Raw genomic sequence first — 11,866 nt, 5'->3', positions numbered from 1 at the left:
CGAAGGAAATGTTTTACATCTGTGATGTTTGATATGATAGCTGCTGGGCACATGAGAATATTTACTGAATACTAGAAATACGGCAGGTGTAACTGATGAACTGAATTTTAAATTTTATTTAATTTTACTTAATTTAATTTTAAATTTAAATACACATGGCTAGTGGCTACCACATTGAGCGGTGCAGCAAAGGACCAACACAATCCCATTGTGTGTTTTTTTAAAAGTATAGTAACAAAACATATATAATAAAAGAATTCTTTTTTAAACATGAAGAATATAATGTTTACATTTTTCTTTGTAACTTGTATGTATATATGTTGTGTGGGGTATAAAGCTAAATCAATTCCAGGAATTCTACAGGAATTCACGCCCTTACTGGAGTAAGCCTAGATTAACCACATTCTGGGCTCAACCTGAAGTTGCATTTATCCAAGATGAACCAGAAACCTCCCTGGCCCAAAGTGACTTTCTAAGCTAAAGACAAAGTGAGACGCAGCAAATGCAGGGCTGAGCTGACTGTTCTTGGGCTTACCATCATCTTAATGTTAGACTAGATCTGGGCTCTCGAGTTTGGAAGGGCACAGCTCTTTTGGTGGAACTCAGAATCAACTGGTGCAGACAAGGATGTTCCTAATCATAGACGGTCCTTAAGTTTTCCCTAAGTGCAATAAGTAATATAGTCCTGAAAAAGTCATATTATAGATTTCTAAACTAGACTCTAAACCTAGAAATCCAGACATATTCCAATTTATTCCTACCCTGACGCAAATAAGAAAAGAGATAACCTAATACCAAAACAAATTTATTGGTTATTACACAAATGAATGTGAGAAACTTGAAAGTATTCAATATAAAAAAAGGCTCAGTACAAACTACCTTCTTTTCACCCTAAGAAAGTATACCAAATCCAGGCAAATAGAGTAGAATCAAACTTCAAGTTTACATAATAGACACACTAAAAAGAAATCTTGCTATGTTAGAAAAATGGACAAAATCTAAAAGTAAATGGTCTAAAAAAATTAAAACTGGGATATTGATTCCTATAATAACATTAACGATTATTTGTCTATGAGACAGACAAAGCATTCAAAATCCAAAAATAAAGTTAATATTTTTTCAGCTTTATTGAGATATAATTGAAAAATTAAAGTTAGTATTTTAAAAATGAAAAGAGTACTAATAAAGTTTTCAAGTATCGATTATTTTTAAACTTATGGCAAAGAGTTTTACTAACCACCTTCAAACAAAAAAAGACAACAAAATTTTAAAAGTATAGATTCTTCCAGACATTAAGCCTCCAATTTTTTCCTTTTTCAAATCCTCTAAATCCAAATTATGAGAAATAATTCACTTTGGCTACTGGGAACATTTCTGCCCTGTGACATCATCAGAAAATTTATTTCTTCCATTATTTAACTTACTCATTTCCATCCTAATCAAACCCCAGGAATGTAGGAATAAGTAAGAGGATATAATTTTCCCCAAAGCCTATGACAAAGCTTAACTAAATTTACAACATGAGAAACTTAGGCACTGAGGAAAGCCCTGATGGCTGGTGAAATGAGCCACTTTAGTGGCCTCAAGAACAAATTATAGATCTCTTAAGGCAGATTTGAAGGATTTATCCAGGAATCAGTCTCCTCCAAGGGAGGAAGTGTAGAAAGCAGAGCTTTTCTAAAAGGATGAAAGGTGTCACTTGGAGACTCTCTGGTTTCCTGAGGAAGAGAAGGAGACACAGAAATATCTTGTTTGGTGCACTTTAAATCTTCCTTGTTTTCCTCCATCAGTAACTGTTCTATCTCCTCCTTCAAAGATAAACTTGTCTGAAACTCCTGTTTCGGTATCTTAAGGTGTTCTTTTTGATTTATTCTCTGATCCTCCGACCCCTGTGACTCAGGGCCAATCACTTTGTCACTGGTATCCTCATTGGCTTCTTCCTTTATGGTAGGTAAATGCAGAGGTTCTGTTGTAGTTTGTTTACTTTTAGCTTCTTTCAGTAAATTTACATATTTATGGGATATAAAACTTGGAGCTTTATCTAGCCTAGAATTTTCACAAAGTAAGAAACCTCTTACTTTTCCCTCTTTCCCTGCTGTCTCTGTCATTGATTCTTTTGGATGTAGCACTGTCCTTACTAGGAGTCCCTGTGCATTCATCCTGTATTCTTTTGCAGCTCTCTCTCTGCGCTGCTTCTGGAAGTCTTTGAGCTGAAGTAGTTCCTCTGGAAGCTCCATACATGTAGGCTAAGAAAAGAAAATAAACACAAGTCCACTGTAACTAAACTTCTGAATATGCTCCTTAAGATCACTTCTGCAGTACTTAACAGTACTTGGCAAGTGAGATTCTATTCAAATGTGTTCTTATAGTACCCTCTAGTGTCTTCAACTACAGTAGTAGTATTTTTCAAGTAAATATTTTGGATCCAGTTTTGTGTGTGTATTGTGTGTGTATCAAAATTATACAGTAAAAAGTAAGTCTCCTTTTTCAACTGTGATTACACAAATACTAACTAAAATAATAGATATATTAGGAAAATTTCCTCTTTGATAATGAGGCGAATAATTTTTCCCAGGTTATTTGCCTTTTGACTTTGTTCACAGTATTTTTGCTATACAAAAATTTTAAAGTCATATTTATTAATCTTTTAAGAGTTCTGAGTATTTCTGTGTTGCACAGAAAAACATCACCCCCATACAATTCAATAGCAAAAGAGAAAATGGTCCAATTAAAAATGAGCAAAGGACCTGAATAGACATTCGAATGGTCAATAGGTATATGAAAAGATACTCGACAACACTAAACATCAGGGAAATGCAAATCAAAACCACAATGAGATATCACCTCATAACTGTTAGGATGGCTATTATCAAAAAGACGAGATAATAAGTGTTGGCAAGAACATGAAGAAAAGAGAACTCTTATACAGTGTTGGTGAGAATATGAATTGGTACAACCGTTATGGAAGACAGTATGGCAGTCTCTCAAAAATATTAAAAATAGGGCTACCAGATATGGACGTCTAGTAATACCGCATCTTGGTATATATCTGAGGGAAATAAATCACTGTCTTACAGAGATATCAGCACTCCCATTTACAGTGCATTATTCACGATAGCCAATATATGGAAACAACTCAAGTGTCTATCAATGGATGAATGGATTAAGAAGGTGTAGGAAAGACAAATAGACCAATGGAACATAAAAATAAAGAAGATTCCATTTTTTGCAAAAAAAAGTGTGGTGTGTGTATATACAGCCATAAAGAAATGAAATCCTGCCATTTGTGACAACGTGGATGAACTTAGAGGATATTATGCTAAGTGAAATAAGCCAGAGAGAGAAAAACAAATACCGGATAATATCGCTTACATGTGGAATCTAAAAAAAAAATGATTTTATAGAAATAGAAAATAGAATGATGGTTGTCAGGGTTTGGAGAAAGGGGGAAATGGGAGGATGTAAGTCAATGGTACAAACTTTCAGCGATAAGTTCTGAGGATACAATGTACAGCATAGTTACTATATTAATAATTTGGTATTATATACTTGAAAGTTGCTGAGAGTAGATCTTAAGCATTCTCACCACACACACAAAAAAGTTAACTATGTGAGGGGAAGGATGTGTTAATTATCTTGATCTTGGTAATCATTCTACAAATGTATATGTATAGCAAATCATCAAGATGTACACTTTAAATGCATACAATTAATTTTGTTAATCATTTTTCAATAAAGTTGGGGAGAGAGGAAAGCATTCCCTACTGTGAGATCATTTTAATTGTTTTTTTCCAATAATTTTATAATTTCGATTTTTTACATAAATACTTGATTCGTGGAGTTGGTTTTGGTGTAATGAAAGAGACAGCAATCTGACTCTGATTCTCTTCCCCCACAATAGTCAATTGCCTAAGGCTGTTTACTGAATTATTATCTTTTTCTCATTGATAGGAAATTCTACCTTTATCAAAACCATACTGGTAGATATATATTGGATCTATTTCTGGGTTCTCTACTCTGTTCCATTGATCTGCCTACACTGTACCAGTTGCAAACTGTTTTATTTAGTGTAGACTTATAATATGTTTTGATATCTGACAGGACTTATTTATGCTTATTGATCTCTATAACCTCTACAATCAAAGTTTCCCAAAATAATGCTGGTGTTAACATTTTTCTTGAAATAGAGTTAAATTCAAAAGTTGATTTAGGAATAATTAATAGCTAAAAATAGTGTTCCTATTCAAGTTCTCTTTTATGTCATTCATTAATATTTTAATGTTTTCATCTCTAATTAGACTTATTTCTAGGTAATCTATCTTTTCGTTAGACTTATTTCTAGGTAATCTATCTTTTTGTTACAGTTATAAATTGATGTTTTCTTCCATTATATTTTCTAATTCTGTATATGGATATAGGAAAGTTATTAATTTTTATGTTATATTTGTACCCACTTTACTAAAGTGTCTTTTTGTTTGTGGTTGTCTTTTGCAGTTGATTCTCTTCAGTTTTCAGCTATATCACAGGAATGTCATAATTCTAATTCCTCCTGTTCAGTTTTTATAGTTCATCTTTTAAAAAATTACATTGCCTAATAGCTTCAAAAATATTAAAGTAGTGGTGATAGTCACCATTTAAAATTTTTTCTTGATATTAAATCAAGAATGTTTTTAGTGTTCTCAGTTAAACATTACATAGTCTTGAGATCTATATATCTTTTATCATGTTAAAGTATCCATTCCAACTTTAATCAGTACTGTATGTGGAATAACATAATTTTCTAGAACTAAATAATGAGAGCAAAAAAGTTATAAAGTTGTCCTTGGTTTTACAATGATAAATGAAAAACATTAAAATTCTTCAATGGAACAAGATATGCAAGGATTTTTATGTTGTTCTTTTTTTGTTAAACAGTGAGAGCAAAATACGAAAAAGTTATAATTTTTTTCAGCATTTCTGAGATAATCATAATACTTTCTTGGCTCTAGTAAAATGGAGAATTTTCTGACATTGAACCATGTTCATAATTAGAATCTAGTGAAACATTAAAAGTATAATATATGTAAGTGGGGTTTGTACCCAAAATGCAAATATTTTATTTAGGATTCTGCATCAGTATTTCTAAGTGAGAATGGTTTATACCAGCAGCCTACAAATTTTTTATGTAAGGAGCCAAATAGTAAGTATTTTAGGCTTTGTGAGCCGCAAACTATCTCTGTTGTATACTTTTTCTTTTATCCTTTTACAATCCTTTAAAAACCATAAAAACTGTTCTGAGCTTGTGAGCTGTACAAAAATAAGTCATGGGGCAGATTTGGCCTTTGGGCAATAGTTTCCCAACTTGTGAGTATAGTTTTCTTATATTGTTGGCTTCATAAAAGTAACTGATGAAATCTTAAATTTATCCATTCTTTGACAGAAATATTTATTGGAAACATAATTTAATGTTATGAAAAAGTGCTCAAGGAAATTATAAGCCCGAATTATAGCCCCTTCAGAAATATTTATCATCAAGTTCTGCCTCATGTAATTTCCTGCAGCTGTGAAGAGTAGGTATCACTGTGACCTCGATGAGGAATAAGGCAGAAGTGGAAGTCCTCAAAATGCAGCCACAGAGAGCTGCACCTACCTCCGTGCCTCCCAGCCGGTCTGCAGAGCCTTCTCGGTAAGTGTTTAGGTACCCATCCACCAGAGTGGTTAGGTCAGACATCATCTCATCCAGGAGTACCAAGCGAAGGGGTAGCAGGTAGGTGGCTTCCAGGGCTAAAATTTTCAGTAAGGAGGGTGAAAGAGGTCGTGTGAACCACACTTCTGGATTTTCCTAGAGACACCAAAATAATTTTCTCTGAATAGTAAGCAAAATCTTAAAGATAATAACTGTTTATTTAAGTGTTGCTTAACTTAAAACACTATTACTATCATTTTCTTCAATTATTATCTTTGCTTTCATTCTATGGCTAGCCTTCTGAGAACACACACACACACTTTGTGTATACAGTATGTGGGAGTGGGGAGATTCAGGGGAGACGGGGAGAGGGGAAGTGAAAGACAAAAAGAGAGACAGAGACAGGGAGACATTAGGACTTCTCATTTAAAACAAGAGGCAGCAAACTTGCTTATATGACCAAAACTGTCGCCATGTGGTCATAACCCAAGTTTGCATGTAAGACTATCAGGAGCCAAAGAAAATCTACCTTACTTTCGGAGAAATAATTAGGATAATTTTTGTTCCATCACCTTAGTCAAAATTCTCAATATAATCCCTTCTTGTACCAACTTAAAAATTTACTTCAGAATGCTTTATAATTGATATACAACAAATCTGGATCTTGGCTCTTATCAACTTGAGACCACAAACAAACTGTTCCCATTCGGCACAACTAAGATTTTAGCAATGCTCAATTGCTTATATGACAGCTATCATTTCTCGTTCTTTAATACTCACCTGAATCAGTTTTTGTCTCTCTTCCAGAAAGAAGAGATATTTGGGGGCTACTTTAAGGTGTCTTATTAAACTCTCCTGTAAAGTACTGATGCAATTTGGAAGAAAGCCACCTGTTTCCATGGAAAATTGAAGGACGTCTGCCACCTGTGGCAGTAAAAAAAGACAAACAGACAAGTCTGTAGAATACACACAGTGATCTACGTCCTGGCAGAAATAGTATAAATATAGTCAGAGAAATGTCTTTAAATACATTTTCCCTAAGAACCCACATGATAGGCAATGTCATCAGAAAATTTAAAGTTTTTCAGTCAACTTTGAAAAATTAGGGAGAAAAACGAAAAAGTATCACCCAACTTTAATGTGTCCTTGTCTATTTTTTTTCCATTTCTTTTATTTGCCTGCCTTATGGTCATTTACTACATTTTGGTGTCTTTGGGGAACGGGGAAAGAAAGATAAAATTCAAGAATTATTTTATTACTTATTAGCAACTCTGGTAAAATTTTGGTAAGGAAAGCTAATAAAATTAAGAATTGAAATAATTCTTTATCTGTGTGTGGTAGGGTAAATAATGGCCCTTAAAGATATCTACGTCTTATTTCTAGAAACTATGAATGTTATTTTATATGGCAAAATGGACTTTGCAATTATGATTAAGTTAAGGGTCTTGAGATGAGAGTATCTTGAACTATCCAAGCGTGCCTTAAATGTAATCACAAGTGTTTTTATCAGAGGTAAACAAAGGGAGCTTTCACTACAGTCAGAAGAGAGGGTGATATGACAATGGCAACAGAGACTAGAGTGACGCATTTTGAAGATGGAGGAGTACAAGTACAAGCCAAAGAATACAGGTAAGAGCTGAAAATGCCAGGATAACAGACTCTCCAGAAGAAACCAGACCTGATAGCACCTTGACTTTAGCCCAGTAAAAACAATTTCAGACTTCTGATCTCCAGAACTGTTAAGAGAATAATTTATGTTGATTTAAGCTACTAAATTTGTGGTGATTTGTTACAACAGCAACAGGAAATGAATACACCATGTTAAAAGAAAAAAAACAGGAAAAACTCAATTTCTGCTTCTTGCAATATGAAAATCTGAAAAGAAAAACATGAAAAGATATGCCAATATCTTCATTACACAATACATATGGTGTCTAATCAAAAAGCCTTATGGCCCCGAGGGAACAATGAGCAATTCTCTTACATTTTGGAGTAAGCACAGAAGCAATCTCTGAGAGATCCTGAAAGAAGGCCCAAAGGAACATGTAAACACGAGGAGTGGCATAAATTTATTATGAGCGGATACATAAAGAGCAAACTTGAACCACATATAACATAAAATTGGCCATCGTTTTAGTTTAACCCCTCTCCAAAGGCTCAAGGCTTATATATTCAAGATCTCCCTTTCACTGACATAAACCTAGAAGAATCTTAAAAAAACATAATGAAAACTGTAGTTTTACTGCTCTCACAGCCAAATCAGCTCCAAGTGCTAGCATAGTCTAGAAATTCCTCATTTCTCTAGGGTCCTCTAGAGCAGAGAAAAATCATATATCTTCAGGCTATTCTGGGCCATAAGAAGCTTTTAGTACATATGTGGGACAACCTGTATCCCTGAGCTAGATGCCACCTAGCCACTAACCTTAACTGATAATATATGTGGTAAAGGCAGAGATGTGATTGCTCACTTCATACTAAGCGTCCCATGTCAGACTTCTGAAAAATCCTCAAATGGTTTGTTTCTAAATGTTACAGAGTATGGAGCTTGCTCCTTATTTGACAAATTCTGGAGCAAAATGAAGGGGAAAAATCCTAAATACTTTTAAGTAATTTTTCTGAAGTGCTTTTATAGTTCATCAAATATTCTTTTTTAAAAAATTTATTCATTTAAATTAGTTTCAAGTATACAGTACATTGGTTAAAAATATGGAATGCAAAAATATATATATATGGAACACTTCATGAATTTGCATGTCATCCTTACGCAGGTGTCATGCTAATCTTCTCTGTATCATTCAAATTTTAGTATATGTGCTGCCAAAGCGAGCACCAAAAGTTCTTGCATATTGTACAAATACCTTACAGAAGTGGGCAGAAATGGGCACACACACAATAAGACGTTCAACCACTCATCGGACAAGGCCTGTGTTCTATAGGAGCCATGCATTCCAGATTGAATTCAGTGTTTCCCTGCATGTACCTGTGTGTCGAAAACATTATTCAGTAGAATTCCATACTGATGAGAGAGGCAATCAGAAAGCCAACGACAATCATGGATAACCTAAGGAATCAGAGGATAGAGAAGTAATTAGAACCTGGCTGCTGGTTTACTAGCAGAGGAATCTGTTCACATACTTACCTTCAAAATTCTTTTGTCTTCTAATACCATCTGAAGTCCATTGTTGAAAGCACGACTTCCCAGAAGGAAAATATCGAATAAGTAAACTCGGCTATTTGTAGCCACCTACAATAGACCATCCAGACATACATGTTAGGATAAGGAAGAACTAGGGGAGGGGCTCTGAGGATCAAGAAAGGCATGTGATAAAATATTTAACATCCTCACTTTTAAAGTGAATAATAAGTATTCAATGAAAGTTTGGAAAATAATTCTCTGCTAGACTACAAGCTCTATGAGAAAAGAGATTATGTCGGATTCACCACTACACATGCAACAACTAGAACAGAGCCAGGCACGTGAATGGCCGTTATACATTTCTTCAGCGAATCAATGCATGTCATACAATACTCCCCTCCATTTTTTTGTATGCAAATAAATATACATGGCTCTAATAATATGCACTCAAATCAATATCCTGCTTTCCCCATTCATAAACTTTCAAACGTTTTTCCATATAGTGCTTATCATCAATTTTTGGCAGCCACATTAACAGTTATCAGATGTACTGTAACATCTGTTATTAACTATGTAAGTGGTTTTTGATTTTTCGCCATTATAAATGATACCAAGATGAATAAATGAATAGGTTCTCACATGTTTTTTCTTCATATTTTGAATTAATTAGGATAGATTCCTAGATGTGGCCCTGAGAAGTAGGCCAAAGGATATAAAAAAAACTTTGACTCTCAACAAATATTTGCTACCTTCATCTTAAGACATATCATTACATCTGAAAATATCTTCATTAATTAGCTATTCATTAACCATTCATTAATTATTCACTTTAATAATTTCAAATTAAAGAAAAGGAGTGGGAAATACTGACAGAATGGAAACAGAGTATGAAAAACAAAACAGAATAAACAAAGAAACAAAAAAATAAAGGTTAAGGAATTAAATGTGCCGATATTAATAAAAGTAAGGAGCTGGGAATGGGGTGTGGGTGGGCTGGAGGAGAAGTAAGCCTCCAAGTTATCTCCATCAATTCCCCACTATTCCTACAGAGGACAGAAGATGTATTCTCTGGATAAATCTAACCAGAGAGGCTCTAGGGCTGGGAATGTAAGACATAGAGGAGGCCTTGGTGGTGGACTGAAAAATGAAAGTTTGTACACTGAATAGTGAGCCTCTGTATCTCTTCCCCTACAGCTTTGAGTCCTGAAAACTTTAGCCTGTATTGGAACAGGAGGATATAGGGCTCCAGGAAAGATGGATTCAGGAGAAAAATGCAGCACAGGTTAGCAGGATAGTGGTAAGCACGTGGAAAAACTATACTGAGGGGAAGATATGGGAAAGCTTAGTCACAGGTGCAAAGAAAACAAGACTACTAAGATGAGGCAATTATCAATTCTATGAAAAACAAAAAGGTATGCAAGAAAAGAAACAATCTTACTTGGTACGGCAGCGAGCAATAGTTAACACAGTCATAATCACATATAGCCTGATTCCTGTCTTAACCCAAATTGGTATATAACTAAATTAGGAGTATCCCGGGAGGTGTGGGTACTATAAGGGAGCAAAATATTTGTTTACCACAATAAAAGTTAGTAATTTGTAAAACTGATTAATAGAGAGTAATAAGCATGTTGTTAGAAAAAGAGAAATAATAAAAATATTTCAACATGTTAAAAGTAGTTGCCTCTGTACTTTTTTGTGTCTGGTGCCCGTTTTTATGGCTGCTGCCCAGGGGATGTCCCTTGATCACCTGGATCTGGTGGCTGGGGGTGGGAGACTTACATTCCTGGGTCCCCATGGGACTCTGGCAATCTGAGAGACAATTCTTGGCAAGTACCACCCCCAGGGTACTATACAGACAGTAAACTGGGGAACACTCCCCAGTCTTTCTGTTTAGGAGGCCTCTTTGCTTGTCTTGGAGCTTCAGCCTGAGGGGCAGGCTTCAGGCTTAGCACACATTTAGTGGCCTGCAGAGCTACTCTCAAGAAACGTAAGCTGTGGACTCTATCTTGGTGCTCTCTCTCTACCTTGCTCAAGCTTGTCAGTATCACCCAGAAAAGAGCTTATACATTCATCTGGAGCCCCAATTTTTTTGACTCCCATTCAGGGGACACCTTCAGACTGCCGGCCGTGGTGGCCAGCAAGGCTTACACTTACAGTCCCACAGGACTATATATATTTGCATACTTTTAAAAGTTTGTCTGAGGGTCTGGCTTCTAAGCAGCCTGAATCTAGGTGCTGAGATCTTCCCCTCTGGGATGATGACAGGTCTTGGAACATACAGAACTACTGGAAGCTATTAAAAATACAATAGGCTGCTTGGACAAGCACAGAGGTTTGAGAGACAAACAGGAGTTGAGGCAGGCTTGAATGACAAGGTTCAACTCCTGCACAAGACCACTCTGTCAAGACTGGGAGAGGCTGCTGTTTCATCTACTGTATAGAAACCAACAGAGAGAGTCAAGCAAAATGAAGAAACAAAGGAATATGTTCCAAACAAAAGAACAAGATAAAATCTTAGGAAAAAATTTTAATGAAACAGAGATAAGTAATTTACTTGATAAAGAGTTCAAAGTAATGGTCATAAAGATGCTCGCTTTACTGGGAAAAGAATGGGTAAACATAGTGAGAACTTTAACAGCGAGATGGAAAATATAAGAAAGTACCAAATAGAAGTCACAGAGCTGAAGAATACAATGGTTAAAAAAAACACACTAGAGGGGATTCAACATCAGATGAGACAAAGCAGAAGAAAGGATCAGTCAATTTGAAGACAAAGCAGTGGAACTCAACCAATCAGAGCAGCAAAAAGAAAACAGAATGAAAAAAATGGTTTCATGAGACAATATCAAACAGATTCACATTTGCAACAAAAGGCTCCCAGAAAAGAATAAAATAAAAAATGTAAATAAAATAATATTTATCAAAGTGCTTTGTAAACTGTAAAGTACTATACAAATGTACTCTGTTTTAATAATCCTGTTATTACATTCTTCTTTTTTTTTTAAACACCTACAGCACCTGGTATTCCTAGGCGGTCTCCCATCCAAGTGTTATTACATTCT

General features: G+C 35.1%; 1 protein-coding gene and 1 non-coding gene across 8 annotated transcripts in view; both read right to left on the bottom strand.

Moving 5' to 3' along the window:
• Nucleotides 1-784: 784 nt before the first annotated feature.
• EXD1 (exonuclease 3'-5' domain containing 1) overlaps nucleotides 785-11,866 on the bottom strand; it is a 27,452-nt gene continuing 16,370 nt past the window's right edge. For all 7 annotated transcript variants that reach the window (XM_039843832.1, XM_039843833.1, XM_039843834.1 and 4 more), the window contains 5 exons: nucleotides 8,805-8,909; nucleotides 8,646-8,726; nucleotides 6,446-6,589; nucleotides 5,630-5,821; nucleotides 785-2,246 (listed from right to left, as the gene is read on the bottom strand). In XM_039843832.1, the coding sequence (XP_039699766.1) occupies nucleotides 1,605-2,246; nucleotides 5,630-5,821; nucleotides 6,446-6,589; nucleotides 8,646-8,726; nucleotides 8,805-8,909 (1,164 nt within the window). In that variant the 3' untranslated portion in view covers nucleotides 785-1,604. The remainder of the gene's footprint in view (nucleotides 2,247-5,629; nucleotides 5,822-6,445; nucleotides 6,590-8,645; nucleotides 8,727-8,804; nucleotides 8,910-11,866) is intronic.
• On the bottom strand, nucleotides 8,389-8,495 carry LOC120587258 (U6 spliceosomal RNA). The gene has a single exon (XR_005648901.1). It is a non-coding gene; the product is annotated as a U6 spliceosomal RNA (small nuclear RNA).

The sequence above is a fragment of the Pteropus medius genome, unplaced genomic scaffold, assembly GCF_902729225.1.
Source record: "Pteropus medius unplaced genomic scaffold, Ma_sr-lr_union100, whole genome shotgun sequence".
Classification (NCBI taxonomy): Eukaryota; Metazoa; Chordata; class Mammalia; order Chiroptera; family Pteropodidae; genus Pteropus; species Pteropus medius.
This window is presented reverse-complemented; position numbering and strand designations above follow the sequence as displayed.